Source organism: Buteo buteo, chromosome 9, assembly GCF_964188355.1.
Source record: "Buteo buteo chromosome 9, bButBut1.hap1.1, whole genome shotgun sequence".
NCBI classification, from domain to species: Eukaryota; Metazoa; Chordata; class Aves; order Accipitriformes; family Accipitridae; genus Buteo; species Buteo buteo.
In genome coordinates, this window is record NC_134179.1 from 40,329,757 (window position 1) to 40,356,323 (window position 26,567).

General features: G+C 53.0%; 2 protein-coding genes and 3 pseudogenes across 2 annotated transcripts; 4 read left to right on the forward strand and 1 right to left on the reverse strand.

Annotated features, from left to right (window-relative positions):
* LOC142034592 (feather keratin Cos1-1/Cos1-3/Cos2-1-like) lies at nt 1-1,284 on the forward strand (annotated as a pseudogene).
* Nucleotides 1,285-4,563: 3,279 nt separating this feature from the next.
* Nucleotides 4,564-6,943, forward strand: LOC142035020 (olfactory receptor 6F1-like). The gene is given in 3 exon segments (XM_075036843.1): nt 4,564-4,602; nt 4,605-4,661; nt 5,999-6,943. Coding segments are annotated over 3 exon segments (1,041 nt in total).
* An 8,550-nt stretch (nt 6,944-15,493) lies between these two features.
* On the forward strand, nt 15,494-16,522 carry LOC142035021 (feather keratin Cos2-3-like; annotated as a pseudogene).
* A 3,469-nt stretch (nt 16,523-19,991) lies between these two features.
* On the reverse strand, nt 19,992-21,020 carry LOC142035023 (feather keratin Cos2-3-like; annotated as a pseudogene).
* Nucleotides 21,021-23,719: 2,699 nt separating this feature from the next.
* On the forward strand, nt 23,720-25,069 carry LOC142035024 (feather keratin Cos2-3-like). Its single transcript, XM_075036844.1, has 2 exons — nt 23,720-23,960; nt 24,344-25,069. Exons 1-2 carry the CDS (start codon nt 23,853-23,855, stop codon nt 24,671-24,673), a joined length of 438 nt encoding a protein of 145 aa, XP_074892945.1. The 5' UTR covers nt 23,720-23,852; the 3' UTR covers nt 24,674-25,069.
* The last annotated feature ends 1,498 nt before the right edge of the window (nt 25,070-26,567 follow it).

Below are 26,567 nucleotides of genomic sequence, written 5' to 3' on the forward strand. Positions count from 1 at the left end.
ATGAGCTTGTCAGAAAATAATCACCTCTGCAAGGGATGCCTCTGGCAGCCTGGGGCAGCAAAGGTCCATGATAAAAGCCAGCCCAGCTGCTCACTGTCTCATCCACTTCTCTTGCCTCCATCTCCTTGGGAGTCAGGTGAGTCTCAACCCCCTTCTCCTTCTCTGCTTTCTCTAAAGGCAGGTCTCACCTCAATGGGCCTCTCAGCTGACACCAGCTTGGTTCTATGCCACATCATGGGGCTGCTTGTCATGGGAGAGGGAAGCGGGGAGAAGGTTAGACATGGAGGGAGGCTGAGACTGTACTCGGGTGCCTTCTGGACTCAGGGCTAGGCAGTAGCCGCATGGGAGCTCGTGGCTCTTTCTGGGCCCTGGCAGGACGAGGCCAAGAAGCCCTCAGACATCTCTGCACAGCCTCCATCTCCCGGCCCTGCATCTTCTTGGGCTCCCTCGTGGTGTGGTGACAGAATGCTCCTCACGCCTCCCCATGTTTTGCTTCCTCCCTGCCCTCTCTCCCAGGTGCACCTCCAGCCCCAAGTCATGTCCTGCTGTGACCAGTGCCAGCCCTGCCAGCCCTGTGGCCCAACCCCGCTGGCCAACAGCTGCAATGAGCCCTGTGTCAGGCAGTGCCAGAACTCCACCGTCGTCATCCAGCCCTCTCCCGTGGTGGTGACCCTCCCCGGCCCCATCCTCAGCTCCTTCCCGCAGAACACCGTTGTGGGCTCCTCCACCTCTGCTGCTGTTGGCAGCATCCTCAGCTGTGATGGAGTGCCAATCAACTCTGGGTGCTGTGACCTCTCCTGCATCACCAGCCGCTACTGTGGCAGAAGGTGCCCCCCCTGCTAAAGATACTGGCAACGGCCTTGGATCAGGACCACTAGGAACCCAGAAGATGCTGCTGGACGGAGGATCAAAATTCATGCTGTTGTTTTCAGACTAGCTGGTCACCTCTGGCTTGCCCTGCAAGGGTAGCATGGAAAGGACCAGCCTGGGCTCTCTGAAAACATGGCCAATGTCTACCTTTCCTCTCTTCCATTCACCCCTTTTCTCTCTTTCCTTTGTTGTCTTGTGCTCCCCTCAAAGCCTGCTCTGAGGACCCCAGAAACCAGCCTGGAGTGACCTGCTAGGCTCTCTCCCTTTGCCGGGCAGGTCAACAGATGGCCGGTGGCAACTCTGCCACAGGAAAAGGGGAACAGATTCTTGGCTGCTCCTGCTCCTTCCTGCACTGGGGGGCCTCCCCTTGGACTGACCTCATTTCCCTCTTTAGAGTCATTAAAAATTGCTGCAACCCTACCTGTGTCCCTTAGGTGGTCTTTCCATCTGCACACTGACTGCTGAAAGAGGGAGATGTTGCTCTGGGGGGCAAATAGGTGGGAGCACCAGGGGACCCTTCATCACTCTTAGAGGCATGGGAGGGTGAGACACAGTGCAACGAGTTCTCTTTCAGGCACTGCCTCTTGAAGCTGAGGAATCATAGAATCATAGAATAGTTCGGGTTGGAAGGGACCTTTAAAGGTCATCTAGTCCAACCCCCCTGCAATGAGCAGGGACATCTTCAACTAGATTAGTTTGCTCAGAGCGAACCTGAACTTGAATTTTCCCAGGGATGGGAAATCTGCCATCTCTCTGGGCAACCTGTTCCACTATTTTACCACTCTCATTGTAAAAAATGTCCTCCTTATACCTAGTCTGAATCTACCTTCTTTTAGTTTAAAACCATTAGCCCTTGTCCTATTGGAACAGACACTGCTAAAAAGTTTGTCCCCATCTTCCTTATAAGCTCCCTCTAAGTACTGAAAGGCTGCAATAAGGTGTCCCCGGAGTCTGCTTTTCTCCAGGCTGAACAACCCCAAGTCTCTCAGCCTTTCTTCATAGGAGAGGTGTTCCATCCCTCTAATAATTGTCATGGTCCTCCTCTGGACTAGCTGCAACAGGTCCATGTCTTTCCTGTGCTGAGGACTCCAGAGCTGGACTCAGTACTCCAGGTGGGGTCTCACCAGGGCAGAGTAAAGGGGCAGAATTACTTCCCTTGACTTGCTGGCCACGCTTCTTTTGATGCAGCCCAGGGTACGGTTGGCCTTCTGGGCTGCAAGTGCACATTGCTGGCTCATGTCCAGCTTTTCATCCACCAAGGAAGGCATCCCTAGTTACTCCACATCACGCCTTGCCTTGCTGCAACTCTGCTCACAAATACTCCCTTGGCCCTGGAGCATGTCATGTGAACAGGAATCCTGACAACTGCTGTCCTCAGGAGCATTACTGTGGGCATGTGGGTAGTCCTGAGGATGTCAGCAGTCCCACAAGCTCTTGGGGAAGAGTGCTGCTCTTGCTTTGGCTGGAGCTGTGCTGGGCAAGGAGGCTCAGAAGACAATGTTGCCAAAGGATGGCAGGAATTGGGAAGGGGCAAATAGCCTTGGGGATGGCCCACAGTCCCTGCTCTGCCTGCTCCTTCTCTCCATCAGCCACTCTAGGGGTCATGGCCAGCACGCCTGGGCGTGGGCAGCAGGGACAGCTTCCCTGTGCAGCGCTATCACCCTTCAGCACAGCACCTGGCATGGCCCACCTCTTGCCTCCATGTGTAGGGCTGAGGTGTTCACAAGTTAGTATTGGTATCAGCTACAGCAGGCCACACACTGGAGTCCCCTGTCCCTGTGAACCAACCACCCCCTTGGGTGAAGGCAGGCCCAGGACAGTGACTGGTGCCCAAATATGCAACATTGTTCTGTGCTGCCTTGTGTTCCTCGAGCACAGTTTTCCTGAGGCCCAGGAACTCTACAGCCTCACAAGTGCCACAACCCAACTCTGGTCCGGAAACGTGCCATGTGAGAGGAGATACTTCCAGCTCCTCATAGACATGGCAGTGGCAGTTGGATTTTATTCTACACTCAGCAGGATCCATGACCTGTCCCTGAATTGCACAGGGCATGCACTCGCCCAACCACAGGGCACACATTGGAGTGCCTTCCCCCAGGTACCAAGTTCCTTCAGCATTCCCAGAGCCCTGAGGCTGAAGTAGCCCTTGTGTTCTGTGCAACACCCCTGCTCCCTACACACAGGCCAAGGCCTTCCCACAGCTGCAGACCCTGGGACCCTGTGGTGTGGGGGTTTGCCCTCACACAGACCTCACACACCACCAACACCACAGGACCAGGACAGAGGGCAGGGTCATTCCTACATGGGGTGAGGATGGGGGTGCACCTCTCCCCAGGCTGGGTTGTGTGGGAGAGAGGGCTGATGGTAACACAAGGACATTTGGGAGCCATCTGTGGGAAGCTATTAATACTTACACCATTCACCCTTCCTCCTCAGAGAGCCAGTCTATGGGTTAGACACCTTTCTTCCCCAGTCTAGTTATAATGGCATTTGAGAACTTGGGAAAATTTGAAAACCCTTGGGATGTTGAGACCAGTATGGTCCTATTGCTAGGAACTAGCGTATTCCTGAATGTGGTTCAGCTCTTGTTTAAGGTTAAACAACTGTTTTAGAAGATCACCAAGAGGTCTGCCCCGAGGCTGGATAATTATGAGTGGCAGGGTGCGTGGGGTAGTATGGGCAAATGCCTAGGGTGTTGTTGCAAAACACCTCCAGTGTTTTGGAAGTTCACCCTTGAACAAGTGCAGAATCCTGAAAAACTAGCAGAATATTTGGAAAATGACAATGAATGGAGCAAAGATGAGAAGCTTACCTGGAGACCTGCTCTGGAGGCAGGGGAGATCAGTTTTCCCCTACTCACCTCTTGACTTTGTGCTTAGATCTTACTTAGATCTTTACTTTAATGAAGACTGAAGACTTAGGCCTTAACTGCGGTTAGAAGCTCTGAAATGAGGTAGGTGAATCCCTTACCTTACTCCCTCTGTATTCATGTGTCCATAGTCGCCTTTAGTTATGTCCCACCCTGGAGGTTTCAAGACCACATTACTATCCAGCACCAAATACTTGACACTTCCAGTCTCTTGGGCATAGCTATTTCAGACACCTCCTGCGTGTCAGCAAATGGCTACACAAGAGAGCACTGAGTTCCTGACAAGGTTCACATACCACAGCTGCAGGCAGGAGGCAAACACCCAGCCTGACAGCAACTTTAGAGAATTGCATTGCTGTTCTTTAATTGGCCTGTGTGAAGAGAGAGCATTATCCACCTCTGACAAGCCCATGAGATCCCCCAGAGATCAAACTCCCTGTGGCACACAGAAGGAAAACAGAAACCTGTCTCCTAGGTGTGGCCAATTTGAGCTTCAGTGTGTTAATGAGGTGGGTGTGGGGATGTTCTTACGCTAATGATGCTGGTGACTCTCTGATGTATGCTCTCGCTATATGGAGCTGAATTGGAGAGACTTTACGCTGTGTGTGTGCACACGAGGATCCCCTTTGTGGAAGTGCAGTGGTGGCTGTGAGGGGGAAAGAAAATCGGGAGCCCAGGCTGTCAATACCTGCTAGGTAAATGGAGAGGAAATAACGTCAGGCAATAGTGTACAGCTTGAAGTGCATTGGCAAGGGGAGAGCTGTTCATCCACACTTGTGACATCACTGCATCCAGAGCTCCTCCAATAAATCAGCCTCTTTCCAATGTTCTCCCTCAGTGAAGGAGACCATGGCTTCATGGCTTCAACTGCAGGATGGTGCATGTAGAGATGTCTTTTGGATCATTTCCATCGGCTGAATTGGTGAGTGAAGCCTGCCCAAGAGCTCTAGCATAGACTTCCAATGCTTTGCATGTTTAAGGAGAGCTGGGTTTAGGGGGTTTCCTCTGCTCTTTAGCCACATGAGATTTCTGGTATGTATTGCTAAGGAGGAAGAGAGGAGAGAAAGGGATCCTTCAGATGGTGGTTCAGCTCCATCTGTCTTAGACATTCACCTAAGAATGAGATCATTTCTGCCCTAGAGAACTGATCAAGAATCCTCCCTTGTCTGCAGGGAGGGCATAGATTATATCCAGCAATTCAGCTGGTTTCTCAGCAGAACTGCCTTGGTGGGGATTCACCTAAGAGGATTTTGCCTTCAACCACTGAGGCATGGATACGTCTGCCCAAGTTGAGATGTCCGACTTATTCATCTAAGCTGCTTGCTAGACTCCTGCCTTAGTCCTCAGAGACAACCTGGCACTTCTAAAGGGCTTTTAGCCATGCATATAAGACAAGCTAAGCCATGTCTCCCTCGTGCCTTTTCTCTGTCCATGGAGAAAGAAGGGTGTAAGCTGAGGAGGTGAGATAGGAGTATTTCACTGTAGATCGTTCAACTTCATCAGCAGAAGTCCTTCCCCTGACTCTGAGATGGCAAAATTATGGAGGTGAATCCTACCCCTAGTAGCTATTCTGAGAAGCAGACATCAGTGGAGGAAATGGAGGTATTTGAAAAGCTTCCTGTGCTGAGACTTGGAAGAAAGCACCTACACAAGACCATGAGTCCTTGAGTAATGACTGTCATACTAGCCTGCTGCCCTGTGTCACTGCCATCTCAGTCCAAAATTTCTTGTGATAAACTCACCTAGAAGAGGTGAGAAACTCTCTTCCAGTACCACATTGTCATGACAGTTTTCTCATCCCTCAGTCTCATTGGCTGAAATCACAAGTCAGTATTGCCGGCCTTGATGAGTGCAGGTAATGTCATTCCCTTCCTCTACAACAGCCTTTCACGTAGCTGGAGACCCTCATCCTGCCATTGAGTTTCCTAAATGGGATTTTCATCTCAGGGAAGCAATTGCATTCACCATGTTCTAAAGGAGATGCCTGCGCTTGATCTGATAAATAATTCTCCGCTTTCATTTGATGGTGTAGGCCTGACCTTCAGGGTCAGTTCTAGTTGTTCAAATGTGTTTCTGCAGCAAAGGATTTCCCTGACAATTTTAACTTAGGGTAGATGCCATTTTCCCATGCTCTGCACCAACTACTGTTGCAGGGATGGTGGTTTTGTTTCACTACTAGTGCATCTAGTAGTATCTGAAGTAGCATCTGAAGGACCAGCACAGGCATGCAAGCTCACAGAAACATTCCTCTCTTTGCAGATGAACCTCCACACTTGGGAGGACATGGCAAATGGGACAGGTGTGGAAGAATTCATCCTTCTTGGCTTCCCAGGCACGTGGCATTCTCGGGTCTCCCTTGTGGTGGTATTTGCACTGACGTATTCCCTGACAGTAATAGGCAATGCATGCATCATAGCTCTGGTGTGGATGAACAGCAACCTATGGACCCCAATGTACTTCTTCCTCTGTAATCTCTCCTTTCTAGAGATCTGGTACACTACGGGCATTGTTCCCAAAGCCATAGGAGTCATGCTGGGGACTAGCCAGACCATCTCCTTCAGAGTCTGCATCCTCCAGTTGTTTTTTCTTCTCTCCCTAGGCTCCACTGAGTGTTTTCTCCTGTCTGTCATGGCCTATGACCGCTACTTAGCCATATGCTACCCCTTGAGATACAGCTCCCTCATGAACAGTGGCCTCTCTGCTCGGCTAGCGCTCAGCTCCTGGCTGGGAGGCTTTCTGGTTGTCTCGTTGCTGGCCTTTCTGACATCCAGGCTGACGTTCTGTGGGCCAGATGTCATCAATCATTTCCTCTGCGATATAGATTCCTGCCTTGCCCTCTCCTGCAGTGACACATGGCCCGTGGAGCTGGCAACCTTCCTTGTCTCCATAATTGTTGTGGTGGCCTCCTGTGTGGTCACCCTGGTCTCCTACATATACATCATCTCTTCCATCCTGAGGATCCAGCCAGCCCATGGCCGAAAAAAGGCTTTTTCCACTTGCTCTGCCCATCTCAGTGTTGTCACAATCTGGTATGGCTCTACCATGTTCCTGTATGTCAAACCATCAGCCCAGAACTCCCTGGATCTGAACAAATTCGTGAATACCTTTAACACTGTTGTAACTCCTTTGTTGAACCCCTTCATTTACACACTCAGGAACAAAGAAGTGAGGCAAGCTATGGGGTGGGCTTTTCAGAAAAAGTGAAGTGCACCTGAGCATCACAGGTAGTGAGAAGCCACCAATTCCCCATTGAGCTGATCTCACTCACCTTACAGCCATCTTAGGATGGGCTGAGCCTCACTTCTTATGCTCCCACCTCCCTCTGTTCATTCCTGAGTTAATTCAAAATGCCTCTGTACTGTTTTTTTCTGGGATAGAGTTAATTTTTGTCATAGCAGCTGGTATAGAGCTATGTTTGGATTTGTGCTGAAAACAGTGTTGATAATACAGGGATGTTTTTGTTACTGCTAAGCAGCGCTTACACAGTCAAGGCCTTTTCTGTCTCTCACAGTGCTCCACCAGGGAGTAGCCTGGGTGTGCACAAGAAGTTGGGAGGGGACACAGTTGGTACAGCTGACCCCAACTGACCAAAGGGATATTCCATACCATATGATGTCATTATCAGCATATAAAGCTGGGGGAAGAAGAATGAAGTGGGGGGAATGTTCAGAGTTATGGCATTTGTCTTCCCAAGTAACACTTAAGGGTGATGGAGTCCTGCTTTCCTGGAGCCCTGCTTTTCCTGGAGGTGTTCAACCTGCCTGCCAATGTGAAGTAGTGAATGAAGTCCTCGCGTTTTGCTTTGCTTGCGCACGTGACTTTTGCTTTAGTTATTAAACTGTCTTTATCTCAACCCACAAGTTTTGTCACTTTTATCCTTCTGATTCTTTCCTCCATCCTACCAGGGGGGTGTCGCGGTAGAGACGGACACGACAAGTAATAGATCATGCAAAATGGCTACTTTGTTGTTCTAACACACCTTTTTATACCCTTCTTTAGAGTATGTGTTAGTATATGATTGGTTTGGTTAGTAACTAACAATTCATGATTGGTGAGTTCGTTAGGACAGTTCTTCTTATCACTATCTTGTTTTTGTACTGGTCTTCTCGGATCTTTCCAGACTCCCAAGGATACACTACAAGCTGCTCAAGGTCGCGCTGTTCTCGAACTGTCAGGAATTCCGTAGGCTCGTTGCATCCCCCGACAGGGGGGAGTAAGTGGGTGGCTGTGTGGTGCTTAGTTGCTGGCTGGGGTTAAACCACAACAGCCTCACAGTGCTCTAAAGACCAGTGCTTGGAAAGGGTCACAAATCCCATCCAGAAATGGTTCTCCAACAGAGCTGGAGGAGTGGTCCTCCCACAGGTTTGTCTTCCACTTAGCAAAGTGCTTCATTTTGTCAGGGATTCATGTGAATCCCCTAAAGAAGTCCCAGCAGCTGGCTTACTGCTTTAGGAAATAGACATGTATTTCTCTGTTTAGTCTGATGTTTTCTAGATGTATCTATGCCCCATTCTTGTGGCTGTTTCATCAAATCATACTCTGGTTCAAGATAAAATTTGGCAATGTCTAGGTTCTCTACCTATAGTCATTATTCCTAGCATAAGACTGACAACAAAATTTACATTCCCCTCCTTTTCTCTCTTCTGTATCTGAATGTATTTTTTATTAAAAATATGGAAACTGCTGTGCTTCATGCTAGGTGTGTCAGGGTATTTCCACATCTAAAACCCCACATCAGTTTTAACAATCCATCGTTCCACCCATTTTGGGCTTTGTTGTGGAAACACTTCAACGTGATTGGCAAAGTCCCAAAACTGCAGAGCTGTGAAAGGCTGGGTAGCAAGTCTCTCCTCACCCTTATTGGGAGGACATTAGCACTTCCAAAGGGCACTTGCTCTTCCCCTTCCTACGGTTTTTGTTTCAGAATCACATTCTCAAAGCTCTTCGTTCTGCACACTGACAGTGAAGGCAGTCCACGCGACCACTTCATAAGGAGGAGGCATCAACATGGTAGATACACCTTTATGAACAGTGTGGGACTGAATTCACCTGAGTGTAGAGCTCTCCAAGGGACATGATGGAGTCTGGACTGAACGTCTTCTCCTCCCTTCTGGAAGCAATGGTGCTTCTGGAGGCGACTCACCAACCTCCCGTATTGACCTCTCCTTGGCCACTTGGCTCTTGACCTGCAGCCAGGCCCAGGCACCAGTACCCAAGGACAGGCTGATGCCCACCCTTCTCAGCTGTGCTCTCTTTCTCAGTGGCATTTAGGAAAATCCCTGGGACAGCCCACTGAGGTTGGAGAAAGAGCCTGAGCCTGGATCTGTCCTCAGGTAGCCATTGCTGCTTGTCAACCCTGCTTTAGGGATGATGTTGCTTTTGGGGGAAGAATTGTGTCTCCGGATTGTTGAAGCCCTCTGCAGCCCTGGAGAGCAGCCAAAAGCAGGACCTGAAATGTCCAAGGCACCCTAGATGCAGTGGAGTGCAGGACACTGAGGGCTGATGTCCATTCCTCATCAACGCTGTCTGAGATAATGCCCTCTGAGATGAATAGGGGCATGCAAAGCCTCCAACAGGGCAGGCAGAGCAGACCCATGCCACTTGCCAGAGGCAGGCCATTCTGGAACAGCAGTAGGTCAACAACCAAGTACTTTAGGCTTTCTCAGGTGAACTGGATGATACTTCATGAGCAACAGTCTCCACTTCATAGGGTGGGATCCAGCTGGAAAGCCAGTACCCTCCAGCTGAGCTTCCACATGCAGTGCTGGGGTGGGATTGCCTGAGAATAGGTCCCCAGAACCATTCCTGTTGCCTATGGGTGGAAAGAAGTTCACTGAGAAGTGATTGCCAGCTGTTGGGCAGAGAAGCCAGCATGGACTCATGGACATAGGGGTTCCTTCCCATCTGAGCCCTGGCGATTTCCCGGGGAAGGAGAAAAGACATGAAAAAGGGTGGGACCACTCTCTGGCAGTGGATGAGGGTGGGAAGGGTTTGAACAGAGAATCTCGTCCAGCACCTGGCTGATGGGTCTTTTTCTCTTGCTGATGCCCAGATGCAGGGCAAGGAAGGGCTCTTCCCTTCTTGGGCTACTATGGCCAAATGGCAAAACCATAAGAGCAGTTGTGCCTCCTACCACAAGCTTCGTTCTCCAGCTATGGCCATCAGCGGAGGCACAGGGAAAGGGAACAGGACAACGAGCTGATAGGTTACTTGCCCTGAGCCCTCACTGCTGTGTACCAGCCATTTTAAGCAGAGGGCATTTACAAGCCTGGCTTGGCTTGTTTACGGTGCAGCCTCCAATGACTCTGCCCCAAGTCAGGTTTCCTGGACTCTTTTCATCATCAAAGACCCTGGTTCTAGATGCAGCTGTCAAAGTCATGCTGGCATACACCTCATAGCAGCACAGGCTGGGGAGGCAGAAGCCCAGCCTCACCACAGCCCCCTGGTGCTTCTGCTGGGCAGGCTGAGCTCAGAGCTACAGACAAGCAGTGGCAGGGAGGGAACTGCTCCTCAGAGCACCCCCCACGTTTCTGTGCAGTGCTGCAAGCTGTGGGCACCAGTGTGTGCTCAGTGCACAGAAATAGGCAGCGCTGTCCTGGAGCTCGGCATCCCGCACATTCAGAAGCACCTGGGAGGTCTCCACAGTCAGTGTAGAGGAGAATCTCCCTGAATCCACACGAGATTTCCATTTGTTGACCTGCAGCAGCATCTGAGGGGACTGGGACTGGCGCTGCTGGTACCAGTAGATGGAGGGATTGGTATAGCTGGTGGAGAAATTGCAGTGCAGAGCTGTGTTCTCTCCTGCCTGGATGGTAATTTCTGCTGGAAACTGGAGCACAGAGTCCTTTTGGGCATGACCTGTAAATCCAGACAGGGCTTTCAGCTTTGCTTGCTTGTCTACCTGTCCATCTATCACTTCATCAGCTTGCTCACTCTCCCCACTTTCCAGCTCACTTTTCCTAGTCTCTGAAACGCTGAGCTGTTTGTCCCTGCACACTTCTTTCTGCAGGTTCTTGCCACTACTCACCCCCCAGACCATCCTGCTTTTCAGCAATACTCACTGGTCTTTCAGTCCACTGGTTCTACCCATATCTGCCTCTGATCTATGCTAACTGCTGGCCTCTCCTTCAGCAGCAGAGGACATGAACTGTTCCTCTCCCACCTCTGACCATATCTTCTTGCTATCTTCTTGCTAGAACAGTTCCTCCATATGACACACCGCATCCTCTGCTCTTCTGTTGACCTTGTAAGGCATTTCAGCTCTTCTTGCATTGAGTTAGCCTTCCCTGTCCCACAAGGTTTATGACCAACCCTACAGAGATTAGTAGCATTTTATCCAGTATGTCTAGGAGAGAAGCTCCTATACACCACACTGCTCCATTCCCTAGCATCTTTCCCTCTTTCAGGCTTCATGTGTATTAGCAGCACGTTCAAGAATGCTCAGTAGCTGCAAGTTTAAGGCGAGGTCTTATTCCTCCTCTGATGCCCATTACTCATGACATCTCCCACGTTATTTGCTGTACCCACCTGCAGCCCCTGCTCTGCCTACAGAAACACTCCCAGATCCCCCAGGCAAACAGGACTCACGTCTCCCCACTTCCACCACCAACTGCATAAAGTCTTGCCTCATTCTCCCCAGCCTGAAAGTCACATCTCACCAAAGTCTGCCAGTCCCACCAGTGCTGCCAGGAAAAGCAGGACTGTGTCACGCTCTCCCTTCATGGGGGGCCCAGGGACCTGTCAGCAGGAGGGACCCAATGCTTGCAGCTTCACCTTTTCTGCCTCTGCCAGATCACAGAGGCCTCCAAGCCACAGCCCAGAGGGTGGAGCAAAACTCTCTCCCTGCTGCTCCAGGCAGGCCTCTTTGGGTCTGTCCTCTAACCTCTGCCACAAGAAGGCTCTCTAGAGATATAACAGACTCATGGTTTAAGTCCTGTCAATCAGAGGGACATGGATCCTTTGTGACATTCTCCCGACATCAACCACCTAGCGAGCTGCACAGACCTGCACCCAGCTCTGCAGGAGATGGAGAAGGCACCCCTGCACCCACCCACGTCCACCCTGTCCCTGTGTCCCTGGGACTGTCTGCATGGAGAAAGGACCAGGCACACACTGAAGTGCCTGGGCCCAGGTGTCGCACACTCCCTCCCTTTGCCTCTGGCCATAGAGGAGGAACCTGAAGAGAAACGTCTCTGTAAAGAGCATCTGCTGCAGAAACCAGCCGCACAGGGACAGACGCACTCCCGCACTCTGGCAGGGGGAGGATGTGGCAACACAGCTCTCTGCTGTACAGGCACTCCCTCTGTGTCCCTTCACCTACCCACATTACCCACAATCTCCAGCTGCTTGTCCCACCCTGGGCCCCAGAACCCCAATAGCCAGGCAAGCAAAAGGGCTACTTGATTTTCTTGTCTTCTGATGTCTGCTGCCTGGAGCAGGGCTCCTCTGCCACTTGCACCCAGGGCCCTTTCCTCACATGGTTGGCAGGGACTGCAGGAAGCAGGTGATAGTGTAGCAGCCCCCATTCACAATCCCGCTCCCACAAGGCCTTCAGGGTCCTGTTTTTCAGTCGAGGCCATGGCAGAAGGACGGTGGGCTGCCCTCTGCTCTCCAATGACTGCAAACCTGCCAGGAGTCCCCTTGTAATACTGCTATAGCTGCCACAACAATCCTCAGCTGGAGCAGGGGACAGGGTTGAACTTTCCCTCTTTCAGGACACGCATGGCAAGGAGGCTCCGGTGGGTGGAGCGGCAGCGCCCCCAGGTGCACTTGGCCATGGTTGTCTCCTTTCCTCCACCGCGCACATCCAGCTCTGCCTGTGTCCGTTTATGCTCCTCTCCTGCTGTATCCTGGAGCTCAGGAATACACCGCCACTTCCCCATGCCAGGGCCAGATGAGCGACAGGGAGTTGGACCAGTGGTCTGCCACCACCACCAACAGCCACTCAAGTGGGTCCAGAAGCACTTTGGAACCTTTTAGACCTCTCACGAACAATGCGGGGCCTCAGCCAGGAAGCAGACAGTACCAGTGGATGAACTTGTTAAGACTGTATGTTGGGCTGTGAGCAGGTGATGTTGATGCCCGTGCCCTGGGCAGCCTCTGCCAGTGGCTCCTTTAGCACCTGGGCTCCTCCAGCAACCACTGCTGAGAAAGGAGAAGGAAAGGCCCAAAATCACCAAAGATTGCCCAGTTCTTATGGCTCTTTTCCCAGAGAAATGGTCAGGAACAGTGGCAGTGAGACAGAGCTGGACCAGAATGGATGGGGACATGTGCCCATAGAGACAGGGATAGAATGTGATCCTGCTGTTTGGTTGTAGAGCAAGGCGAAAAGGCTGGGAGGGAATCTGAAACAGGTGCATAGAGAGTTGGCATGAATGTCAGATGCATGGATGCCTGGATGGATGGAGAGAAGAAGAGTAGACAGAAGAGTTGGGAGTATTACAGTGTAGGACAGAGGGCTGAATTAAGAACAAGAATGAATGCTGAATGCAAAGGGGGACTCATGAATGTATGGAATAATGGAAATGTGCAGGAAAGAAAACTTGTGCCTGCAGATATGAAGAAAGCAGAGGGAAGGATGAGAGAGGGCTCTCAGAGAGTAGGAGTAAGGGTTAGAAATAGTAGATGCATGGAGAGATGGGTCAAAGGATGGATGGATGGATGGATGGATGGATGGAGAGAGAGAGGAAAACTGGAAGGAAAAGTGGATGTTACAGTGAAGGACAAAGGACTAAATTCAGGGCAATAACTGCTGAGTGCACAAGGGAAATAGTGGGTATATTGAAAGGCAGCTGTATATGCAAAAAAATCATACTACTAGAGTTGATGGAGACAATGCAAGAATACTGAGCAAGGACTCTGAGTTGGGAAAGAGGGCCATGAGATGGCAGACAGGCAGGGAGCGGGAGAGATGCCTTGAAGAATGAGCACAGCCCTGGGCACCCACACCTGATGCCTGTCCTGCACACCCAGTAGCACTGTGGCCAGCCCCACCAGCCCTGCACATCCCACGCTCTGCTGCCCAAAACTCACTGCCCATTGCCAGCCTGGGCTCTCTGCTCCAGCCCCCACATCTCCTCTCTGCTGCCGCCACCCACTGCCACCAGCTCCAGCCTGGGGATGTGCCATGTGCTGGCGCCGCTCTTCTCTGTCTCCTCTGAACAAGGAGTTGTAGAAAGCAAGAAGGTCTCCCCTGAGACATCTCTTCTCCAAGAGGAGCAGGCTGACGTCTCTCAGCCTGTCCTCGCATGTCGTGTTTGTCAGCCCCCCTAATTGACTTGGTGGCCTTTGTTGGGCTCGCTTCAGTATGTCGATATCCTTCTTGGACCAGGGAGCCCCAACCTGGATGCAGTACTCCAGCTGTGGTCTCACAAGGCCCAGAGGGGCAGGGTCACTTTCCTGGACCTGCTAGAAACACTGTGACTAACTTGGCTCGGGATACAGTTGCCCTTCTGTCCTGGTTTCAGCTGGGATAGAGTTAGTTTTCTTTCTAGTAGCTGGTACAGTGCTATGTTTTGAGTTCAGTATGAGAAGAATGTTGATAACACACTAATGTTTTCAGTTGTTGCCAAGTAATGTTTAGACTAAAGTCAAGGATTTTTCAGCTTCTCATGCCCAGCCAGCGAGAAAGCTGGAGGGGCATAGGAAGCTGGGATGGGACACAGCCAGGACAGCTGACCCAAACTGGCCAATGGGGCATTCCATACCATGTGACATCATGCCCAGTATATAAACTGGGGGGAGTTGGCCTGGGGGGATCGCTGCTTGGGAACTAACCCAGTTAGTTAATTTCTTCCTTTCTGTTCTATTAAACTGTTCCTATCTCAACACACGAGTTCTACCTTTTTCCTTCTGATTCTTTCCCCCATCCCACTGGGTGGGGAGGGGTGAGTGAGCAGCTGCGTGGTGCTTAGTTGCTGGCTGGGGTTAAACCACAACACAGTGGGAAAATAGCTGACTGAACCACTGCCAAACCCCTGAGCTACTAAGGCTGATGTGGCTGGCCACCACCTGATCTGTTGCCTTAACTGTAGGGTCTGAAGGACTTCCTAGAATCATCCCAAAAGGCTGAGAGCTGGCATTGGGCATCCTGGTTGTCAGTGGTGTGTGTGCATGTTCATGCTCACATCCATGTTCCTCTGGCTCTACTCATGTGTGCATTCACACATACGTGTGTGCCTGGGGAATGCATACGCAAGCATGGCTGTGTACAAATATTGTGTGTGTGTGTTTAGGCATGCTTGTTCATGAGTGTGTATGTGTTTTAGCACATGCACATGGCTTCAAGCAGGTGAGTATGGACATGTGTGGCACTGATCTGCATATATTTAAGTGTGTGAACATAGGTGTGTGTGTATGTATGCTTTTATGTATTATTTCTGTACAGAAGTATACACATATATCTATGCAAATATATGTGTGCAGGAGCATGCATGTGTAAGCATGCATCCTTGGGCACGCGGACGAGAAGCACGAGCGTGCTGCCCATTTCCTGACACCTTTGCCACAAACAAGCCCACAGGAATGACCCAGGTGTACATCACCTGCCTGCTCGGGACCCCTCCAGCAATTGAGCTGAGTCTTCTGCCTGTGCTGATGTTTGCCTCTGCCCAGAAATCCTTGGGCCTCTCATCCCAGCACTTACAGAAGCCTTCATATGGGAAAGCACGTGGCGTAAGCCAGGAAATGAAAAGGCAGCAGCGCAGGAAACCAGGACACAGCCCATACCATTAGGTGGGATGGTCTGCATTTGACATGAGCTTGTCAGAAAATTATTACTTCCACAAAGGGTGCCTCTGGGCCTGAGGCAGTGCAGGACTGCTATAAAAGGCAGCCCGACTCTCTGCTCTCTCATCCACTTCTCTCGCCTCCTTCTCCTTGGGAATCAGGTGAGTGTGAAGCCTCTTCTCGTCCTCCTTCAAGATCAGGTCTTTCCTCCATGTATGTCTCAGCTGCTATGGGCTGTCCTAGCCCAGGGCTGGGAGCTGCTTCTCATGGCAGAGGGAAGGGGAGAGAAGGTCTTCTGCAGACAGAGGCTGGGACTTAGTTGAGGTGCCTCCTGGCCTTGGAGCTGGGCAGCGTATGCTGAGCCAGGAGGTGCCTTGGCTCCACTGTGGATGGGTGCAGTGCTGCTTCTCATGTGTCCCCGTGCTCTGCTTCCCCTCCCCTGTCTCCCAGGTGCACCTCCTGCCCAGAGACATGTCCTGCTACAACCAGTGCCAGCCCTGCCAGCCCTGCGGCCCGACCCCGCTGGCCAACAGCTGCAACGAGCCCTGCGTCAGGCAGTGCCAGAACTCCACCGTCGTCATTGAGCCCTCCCCTGTGGTGGTGGTTCTTCCTGGCCCCATCCTCAGCTCCTTCCCGCAGAACACCGTTGTGGGCTCCTCCACCTCCGCTGCCGTTGGCAGCATCCTCAGCAGTAACGGAGTCCCCATCAACTCCGGGTGCTGTGACCTCTCCTGCATCACCAGCCGCTACTGTGGCAGCAGATGTCAACCCTGCTAAAGCTGCTGGCAACGTCCTCGGGCAAGAACCTCAATAACATGGTGCTGGCCAGAAGATAAGAGCTTCGGGGCATTGTTTCCTTCTTCCACTCGCTTCTCTGTCTCTTTCTTTTGCTGTCGGCATCTCCCAATGCCAGCCTAGTGGGGCCTGCGTCCCTCTGCAGGGCAGGCAGACGGACACCCTGCAGGAGCTCCACTGCATCTTCGTGGCTGCCCCTGGTGCTCCCTGTGAGCCACCTCCTTTTCTTCTTTAGACTCATTAAAGTTGTGCTGCATCCCAGCCTGGGCCTCCGAGTCCTCCTTCCTTCGGAGGCAACTCTTCCAGTCGGCTCAGGGAAAAAGGGGGAGGAAGGGGAGGGTGGGATCCCCTGCAGTGGATTTTGTCACTTGGCAAGACGGTAAATTAATTTCATGGTTTCATGAATGAACTGATTGTAACTGCTTCCGAGGGATGCTCAGCTTAGTGGGTGTCTCACTCTACCTTGGCTCCTCTGGGCAAAGACATTGCCAGCTCTCGCCAAGTGTTGTCTCTTCTTCCCCATCACACTTGATGAAATCTCTAGCCACCGTCTACATTCCTACTAACAGGCACCTTGGGCATTTGAAGTAGGCAATTAAGAATGAGGCAATCAAGAAACCAATGCACCCAGGAATTACCACACAGACAATGAGTTGCAACGGGAGTCAGCCATTTCATGGCAATGGTCAGTTCCAGCAACCCAGTAATGTCAGTCGGAAGGCTGCCGGGTCCTCCCTGCTCTGGTGTACTACCCGCACCTCAGCCCAGGCGTGGTCAGACCTTCATCTGGGGTAAATGGGTTCTGTCAGTCAGCCACAGGGGCTGGTTTTGTCCCTCTGACAGCAACAGAAATCACAGATTTAACCCACCACAGCTTTGTTCCTTCACTCTTGTCTGGGCAGCCGATTCCTTCTGGTCACGCATTGGGCCACGGTAAAGGAGAACAAGACGCTGGTAACGGATCTCATTCCCCTGGGCTTCCCAGACCTCTCATGGTGGGCACATGGCCCCACGTGCCATTATCTTCTCCATGTATCTTCTAACTCTGGTGGAGAATGGCCTCTTCATTGTCACTGCGTGGACCAATCAGCACCTGCAGACCCTGCTGCATTTCTTCTTCCTCATCGGGTTTCCTTTGTGGAGATCTGGTACACCATAACCGTTGTGTCAAAAATGATGAAGACTTTCCTTGTCACCAGGAAAATCATTTGTGTTGCCTGCTGGCTGGCACAGTCGTTTTCCCCCTTCCTCCTGGCTACCACCGAGTTCATGATCCTCTCGGTGATGCCCTTTAATTGTGATGTCACCATACGCAAACTGCTCCAGTATACCACTCATATGAAAAAGAAAATCTGCTTCCTGCAAGCCCTGGTAGCATGGACATGGGGTTTGTGGTCATCTTCACCCAGGTGGCTCTCCTGCTGAATGGCCATTCTGCAACAAGAAAGCTACCGCTGGGATCCAAGTCCCCTGACTCGGCCTCTGCTGATCCAGATCCAGCACCCACCACCACATCCTTGTACCTGTTAAAGATGACCGAAGGGCTGGAGAACCTGTCTTATGAGGAAAGACTGAAGGAGTTATGTCCTTTCTCCCTGGGGAACAGAAGGCTTGGGGGGAACCTCATCACAGTATTCCAGTGGCTACAAAGAGGACGGAGACTCTCTCATCGCAAGGAGTCACAAGGAGAAGACAAGGGCCAACGAGTACAGGTTGCCCTGGGAGAGGGTTCATCTTGACATAAGAAATACATTTTTTACGGTAAGAACAATCATTCACTGGAACAACCTCCCCGGGGATGTGGTAGAGTTCCCACCCCTGGAAGTTTTCAAGATGCGCTTGGACAGGGTTGTAGATGATCTCATCTAGGCTCCCTTTCCCATGAAACGTTGGACCAGATGATCTGTCAAGGTCCTTTCCAGCCTGGACTATTCTATGATCCTCTCAGTGATGTCTTTCAGTCGTGATGTCACTGTATGCAAACGGCTCCACTGCACCACTGTCAAGACAAAGAAAATCCGCATTCCAGAAGAGTTTATTGCAATTGAGACTAACATTTATTTTGCAGAGAAATGGGATGCTGCATGACTAATGTCCTCTTCATTTCCTAGACTTGTTCACCTAGTGAGGCATACACTGCAGGCAGGGAATAGCAAAGAGGGACATGATCATTTGAACTTCTTCTCTAGAAGGCTGTTGTCACAATCCAGAGAAATGAGAACCCCCAAAGAGTGAGTCAGCAGGTCCACATTAGACTTCTGCCTAAGGCAGCAGATACCTCTACCCGGAGGAGTGTACTGGTTATCTAGGTCTTCCAGGTGAAAGCTCTGTTGTGTGTTGAAGGGCTCCATCCGGGGGTCCATTGCCTGGGGCCAGGGCAGAGCAGGGCCTTGGACCCATGCTGGGGCTGTGCCTTCCTGGGCTTAGTACTAGTACTCTTCCTCCCCGTGTAACTGCCCAGACTGGTCCTGTTCCCTGCAGAGCCTGGCATGGGGAGAGGTGTCCTACTGTGAGGGCACAGCCCTGCCCTTCGGTGTGTCCATGTGGTTCCCAGTGGTGTGCAGGGTCTGTTGGAGGACAGATCTCCAACGGCCAGGGACTGCAGGACTAGGAAGACCCTGCCCTGCAAGTGAGGAGCAGTGGTGGTGTGAGCAGAGCCCGGGCTGGCCCTGCCTCAGAGCACCTGGGGAGCCAGGGAAGCTGAGTATGGGCAGGGTCATCCCCAGCATTCGTGCTGTGCTTGGGTTGGTGCCTGTCCTGTACCGCTGAAGGTGCCCAGTGCCGAATGAGCTGGACAAAGATGGTGTCTCTGCCCTGAACTGTGGGCAGGAGGAGCATGAGGGGAACCTCACGTGGTCCATGGGCCGCTGTGTGCCTGAGACATCATTTTGAGCCCAGCATTGTCTTCAGGAGCTCCTTTCCTGCACCCAGGAGACCACGGATACCCAAGGGACGCCAGGATATAGAGCATTGCCTGGGGCTAAAAGGCCAGGGTCCAAAAAGAAAATTTCAAGTGTAATTGAAAAGCATACCTAAACTTTGGCATTAATAGCAAAGCCACAAATCCTTTGCACAAACTCAGGGAAGACGGGCACCTGAAACAAGCCATGAGAAGGCAGGGGGGTCACTGGACTGCGGAGAGCGCAAGTAGCTGTGGGGCTGCTCTGTGCACTGCTGCCATCTGCCCAGTCACCCGCTGCCTGTAAATGGTGGGGTGGTGGCCAGAAAGTGGATCTTTGGGCACTGGCTGCTCTCCTGGAGCCCCAGTGGCCCATGGGGCTGTTGGGTTCACAGGGAGGGGGGACTCCATTGTGCAGCCTCAGTGCGGCTGATCCCAATCCTAACTTGTGAATTACCTCAGCCCTGCATGTCTGGAGAGCAGCTGGGCCCTGCCAGGTGCTGAAGGACTGTAAGCGGTAGCTGTCTCATCTGCCTGTGCCCATGTGTGCTGGCCATGGACCTAGATCAAGTACTGGAGGGGAGGGGAAGGCGGAGATGAGGCTGTGGGCTGCCCCCAGGCATTCTTGTCTCCCCATCCCCACTCCTGCCTCCCTTGGGAGGAATCCTCTCTGATGGCCACTGGCTGTGAAGTAGCTAGGGATGTCTTTGTCAGCTGCAAGGGAAAGGGCACAAACCAAAATCCACCTGCAGGGAATCCCACCCTCCCCCTTTTTCCCTGAGCTGACTGGAAGAGTTGCCTCCGAAGGAAGGAGGACTCGGAGGCCCAGGCTGGGATGCAGCACAACTTTAATGAGTCTAAAGAAGAAAAGGAGGTGGCTCACAGGGAGCACCAGGGGCAGCCACGAAGATGCAGTGGAGCTCCTGCAGGGTGTCCGTCTGCCTGCCCTGCAGAGGGACGCAGGCCCCACTAGGCTGGCATTGGGAGATGCCGACAGCAAAAGAAAGAGACAGAGAAGAGAGTGGAAGAAGGAAACAATGCCCCGAAGCTCTTATCTTCTGGCCAGCACCATGTTATTGAGGTTCTTGCCCGAGGACGTTGCCAGCAGCTTTAGCAGGGTTGACATCTGCTGCCACAGTAGCGGCTGGTGATGCAGGAGAGGTCACAGCACCCGGAGTTGATGGGGACTCCGTTACTGCTGAGGATGCTGCCAACGGCAGCGGAGGTGGAGGAGCCCACAACGGTGTTCTGCGGGAAGGAGCTGAGGATGGGGCCGGGCAGGGTCACCACCACAGCCGGGGGCTCAATGATGACGGTGGAGTTCTGGCACTGCCTGACGCAGGGCTCGTTGCAGCTGTTGGCCAGCGGGGTCGGGCCGCAGGGCTGGCAGGGCTGGCACTGGTTGTAGCAGGACATGTCTCTGGGCAGGAGGTGCACCTGGGAGACAGGGGAGGGGAAGCAGAGCACGGGGACACATGAGAAGCAGCACTGCACCCATCCACAGTGGAGCCAAGGCACCTCCTGGCTCAGCATACGCTGCCCAGCTCCAAGGCCAGGAGGCACCTCAACTAAGTCCCAGCCTCTGTCTGCAGAAGACCTTCTCTCCCCTTCCCTCTGCCATGAGAAGCAGCTCCCAGCCCTGGGCTAGGACAGCCCATAGCAGCTGAGACATACATGGAGGAAAGACCTGATCTTGAAGGAGGACGAGAAGAGGCTTCACACTCACCTGATTCCCAAGGAGAAGGAGGCGAGAGAAGTGGATGAGAGAGCAGAGAGTCGGGCTGCCTTTTATAGCAGTCCTGCACTGCCTCAGGCCCAGAGGCACCCTTTGTGGAAGTAATAATTTTCTGACAAGCTCATGTCAAATGCAGACCATCCCACCTAATGGTATGGGCTGTGTCCTGGTTTCCTGCGCTGCTGCCTTTTCATTTCCTGGCTTACGCCACGTGCTTTCCCATATGAAGGCTTCTGTAAGTGCTGGGATGAGAGGCCCAAGGATTTCCGGGCAGAGGCAAACGTCAGCACAGGCAGAAGACTCAGCTCAAGTGCTGGAGGGGTCCCGTGCAGGCAGGTGATGTACACCTGGGTCATTCCTGTGGGCTTGTTTGTGGCAAAGGTGTCAGGAAATGGGCAGCACGCTCGTGCTTCTCGTCCGCGTGCCCAAGGACTCTCATGTGAGAGGACGTGCCGCATCCTTTTCTCTTGCTTCCCCCATCTCTCTCTGGTGGTCGCCCATTGTTGCACGCAGGTGGGCTTCTGCTGGGAGTGTCTGACCCCATTGCAACAGTAACAGAGCTCACAGGACAATTTTGCTGGGCTCATTTGCCTCATCCCCTGCCTGTGCAGACCCTGCAGGTCGTCAGGCAATGCCAGGAGGGTGTCTGGGGCCTGGTCCTTCCCCAGGGTACTTGAGTCCTGTCCTGCCAGTGTGGTCCTGAGCATCTCCTCAGCAGAGTCCCTAGCTGATGATGTGCTTTATGTGAGTGTACAGACTTTTGACGGTTCCATGCAGGCATGCCTGAGCACACGTGCATCCTCCATCTTAGTCTGCCTTGCCTCCGATCCAGCTTAGAGGCAGTGTAACTGAGGTCTACCCGCTCCCCTTCGTTGACCTTGCTGAGACCATTGCCAGATGTTGCTGCTGGGAGGCTTCAGCCACTGCCACCTCCTCGTCCCGTGGGAGCAGCTTTCAAGCTTAAGTCCTAGTGCTCGGCCCCAACCTGAGTTACAGCTCCAGCTGTGACACATCTGTGCCTGTCTCGGGCCATGGACCACACTGATCTCAGCCTGGACCCTGACGTGCGGGTGACTTCCCAGCTTCACCTGAGACCTGCCTTGCCTCTACGAACACACCTGGTGATTGCTGGACAATGCTGAACCCTGATGACCATCAAGCTGACCTGGACTCACTGACTCACTGACTTGCCTTTCCAGCCTGAGCCCAGACACATGTAAGACAAGAGCCTGAGCCAGAACACGAGCAGGACAACCTCAAAGTCTGCGCACACTTGCAGACCCATGATCTTACTGGGGCTTTGGAGAAAAGCTGGGATAGCTCTCATGTCTGGAGTGTGCAGTGGCTGTGCAAAACAGAAGGCAAAACTGCAACCCTGCACGCCGTCAGAGCAGGTTTCTGTCCCCTCAGGGACCTGCCAGGCAGAATGCTTTGGGAAAGTGCCATGGGGTTTCAAAGCGGCGCAGGGAGCACGTGAAACACAGCAGTGAAGATCTGGTGGTAATAGAGATAAGGAAACCACCATAACTAGTTCCATCCACTCCGCTTGATAAAGGCATTCAGAAAGATTTGCCAGGGACATTAGATGGCTGTGGTTTTGGAGCATTTCTTTCCAAATCGTAAAGCGTGACCAGCAAGAGCGTTTTTCTTGAGGCTATTCACAGTTACTTCTGTCCCTTACTGAAGCCTGGAATGGTTCTCTTCTGTTGAAACTCCTATCCCTCTATCTGTGCTTCTCTCTCTGTTGGACCCACTCTATCTATTGGGTTTGTGTGGCAAGGGTTCAGCAGCTGGGGGACAAGGTTGCAAGGGTGGCCTCTGTGGGAAGAGTCCAGCAGCTACACCCACGTCTGACCGAGTCAGATCCAATTGGCTCCAAAAGGGACTCACCGCTGCCCAATGCTGAGCCCGGTAGCGACGCTGGTGGTGCCTCCGTGAAAACATATTTAAGGAAGGACAAAACACGGCACAGGAAGTGAGGAAGGGAGAAAAGGAAATTGTGAGAAACAACCTTGCAAACACCAAGGCCAGAGAGGAGGGAGGAGGAGGAGGAGGAGGTGCTCCAGGCAATGGTGCAACAAGTGTACACAACGATATACACAGATGCACGGAGTCAGGCATACGTGCATAAGGACACAGACACGTGTAGTTGCATGCAAGTACTCACACTTGTGCAAAAAAATACACATGTACGCAGAAACACGATCTCGCCAGAGGCATACGGCTGGGTGTACGCACAAGCATAGATGTGCATGCAGGTAATCCCACAGACTGCTACACAGTCACACTCCCGCGCACGTTGCTGCTGCTAAGCACATGGGGGCAGAGGCAATAGGAAGGGATGTGGCTGAGGCGCTGCTGGGGACCTCCCTGCCAGAGCAGGGACGGGGCACTCTGAGCAGGACAGATGCACAAGCAGCACAGCTAGAGGAGTCTCAGGGACTGTCCAGAGAGAGGAGGAGGCCAAAGAGGTTGGCAACTTCCTCCTGAGGGCAGCTTAAGGTGAAAGAGCATTGAAAACCTGAAGTGCAGCACGCCTGCCTGGGAAGACAACAGCCACTGACTGTTGGACTGAGCTGGGTGGGAAGGAAAGAGCACAGGCCACGTACTGACAGGAGCCCTTGGGTGACGAGCCAAGGATTGGAGGGCTGGGAGCAGCCAGGGCCCCTCCTGTCAGCAGGACCATAAAAACCCCACCAGAGTGCCCCAGCGTGACATCACCTGCCTCCACTGGACTCTTCTGGCACTTAGTCCCTGTCTCCTGCCCACTGTGATGCATCCTTGACCTGGAAATCCTGGGACTTCTCATCCCAGCACTCAAAAGAAGATTCTGTGATGGAATGGGCATGACATAAACCGGGAAATACAAAGGCAGCGTAGAGGCAAACAGCAGCACATCCCGTGTCATTACCTGGGATGTTTCCGTTCATTAGGAGCATGCAGGAAAATTGTTGCTTATGCAGAACTGCCTTTGGGCCCTGAGGCAGTGCGAGGCCAGTATAAAAGCCAGCCCAACTGGTCGCTCTCTCAACCACTTCTGTCACCTCCTTCTCCTTAGGAACCAGGTGAGTTGGAACCCCCTTTTCCCCTCCTCCTTCTCTAGAAAAAGGTCGAGCCTTCAAGAACAACTCAACTGCTACCGGCTCCTTGGTCTTATGTCAGGGCTCTGAGATCGTGGTCGGTGGAGAGGGCAAAGGAGAGATGGTCTGTCACAGAGAGAATCTGAGGCTGGGCTGAGGTAGCTTTTTGACTACAGGCTAGGCAGGAGCATTGCTGGGCCTTCCTGCTCTGCGAAGGACTTGGCTGAGCTCAGGCAAAGAAGCCCTTGTTCCCCCCTGCACAGCCTCTACCTCCCCACCCAGCAGGTGCCCTGGCTTCCTTTTGGTGGGGTTGCAGGCTGTTCCTCAGGTGTCCCTGTGCTCTGCTTCCTCCCTGGCCTCTCTCCCAGGTGAACCACCAGCCCCGAGACATGTCCTGCTCCGACAAGTGCCAGCCCTGCCAGCCCTGCGGCCCAACCCCGCTGGCCAACAGCTGCAATGAGCCCTGTGTCAGGCAGTGCCAGCCTTCCACCGTTGTCATCGAGCCCTCTCCCGTGGTGGTGATTCTTCCTGGCCCCATCCTCAGCTCCTTCCCGCAGAACACTGCCGTGGGCTCCTCCACCTCCGCTGCTGTTGGCAGCATCCTCAGCAGTAACGGAGTCCCCATCACCTCCGGGTGCTGTGACCTCTCCTGCATCACCAGCCGCTACTGTGGCAGCAGAAGGTGCTCCCCCTGCTAAAGCCACTGGTGACAGCCCAGACAAAGAGCCCCGGGAACCCGGAAGATGTTGCCAGACCAAACAACGGAGATCGTGACCATTGCTTGGAGAGGGCCTTAGCATGCCCCACTCCTCTTGCAAAGGGTGTCAGCCCTTTGGAAAAGGCCAGCCTGGGCTCTCTGAAAACAGGGCCAATGCCTCTCCTTCCCTTCCTCCACTCTCTCCTTTCCCTCCTTTCCCTTTCTTGTTTTCTGCTCCCCTCAGCCTTGAGGCCCACCAAAGGCAGCTTGGGGGGACCTGCCTGCCCCTTCCCCTCTGTGGGGTGTTGACGCTTGGCCACCTGTGGTGATCCTTTCACTGTGGCCTCCTCTCAGAGACATCTTGTTTCCCTCTTTAGACTCATTAAACTCTGCTGCATCCCAGGCTCTGGCTCTGTGTGGTCCTTTCCTCTCTGAGTGCTCTCCAAAGCTGTCCAGGGAGAAAGGAGCTATGCTGGGAGGGAGCAAATGGGTGGGCAGCCGGACCCTTTCTCATTCCTAGAGGACTGGGAGGGCAGGACACACTGTCTGTTGGCCTCCTTCAGGCCCTGTCCCTTGGCCTCCTTCAGGCCCTGTCCCTTGGCGCAGAGGACAACATCTCTGGCTACTCCACAGGCAGTGACCACCAGCCCTTCCCTCGCTGCATCTCTGCCCAGAAATATTCCCCTTGGCCTCCGAGCATGCCCTACAGGTGGTGATCCCAACTTGTGCTGTCTTCATGGGAGGACCCCAGTGCTGCAGGAGGCCCTGGGAGGTCGGCAGCCCCACAAGCACTCAAGGCAGCTCCTCTTGCTCTGGATGGAGCTCTACTGGGGGAGAAGGCTCAGACAGAAGACGGCCGTGAGGATGGAAGGAGGGGAGGGGAGGAGAAATCACCTTGGCGAGAGCCCAGAGCCTCCTCCTCCTCACCTTCCCACCCACCTCCAGAAGGAAGGGCCATGGTATGCATCCAAGGGCAAAGACAGCTAGGGCAAGTCGCCTGTTCTTCCGTCACACCCATACAGTGCCCCGTGCAGCCCCAGCGGTTCATTACACAGGTTTGCGGGGCTGAGGTGTCTTGCAGGGTGCACATCCCCAACTCCCATCCGACAGAGCAGCTCCAGGACAAAAAGTTTTTTTGCATGGGCCTGCAAGATGGCACAGGGGAGGGACTGACAGTTCCTCCCATGAAAGTCTAGAGAGAGCACAGGTCAGAACAGCCCGCGCTCCCTCTTTGCAGCTCACGGCAAGGGCAATCCCATCCTGGGCTGCAGGGAAAGAACAGTTCCATGGCAGAAGCTCTCTCACCACCTTCTCCTTTTCCCTCAGGCCACTAACCCCAGACCCTCACAGAAACAGCATCTTCATTTGCAGATCTCTGGGTGCATAGTGGAAATAGGGGTGCCCAGGGAGAACTGAGGGCCCTACCCACAGAGCCCAGCCTGGCACAGACGGGCCTCCTGCCTGGATGCCAAGAGACGAGAACTGTACTGTGCCCCACATCCGAGCTTCCTCCTCTCCTGAAGCCTAGAGCTCATGGGGAACAGCCTTCGGTGCTCGAACCTCAGAAATTGGGGACTACAAAGACAGCTGAGATCTTCTGCGCTGACCTACCTGTGAAAGACTGAGAGTGGATGGGCCGGAAAAGAGAGGCAATGAGGGATGGATGGTTGGGGAAAGAAAAGCTGTAAAGCTGTCCCTAGTTCCCAGGTACACAAGCACAAAGGCCAGCTGACAGCATTGCCCAGCGTCCTCTGAGGGCAACAACAGCGGGAGAAAGAGACTGCTCCTGACGGCACAGATTCAAGCAGAAAAAAAGCATGTGAATGACAAACAGTCATGGCACCTCTAATTGCCATAACTGGTGTGAAACTAAAAAGACCTTGGCTGGCTTCCAG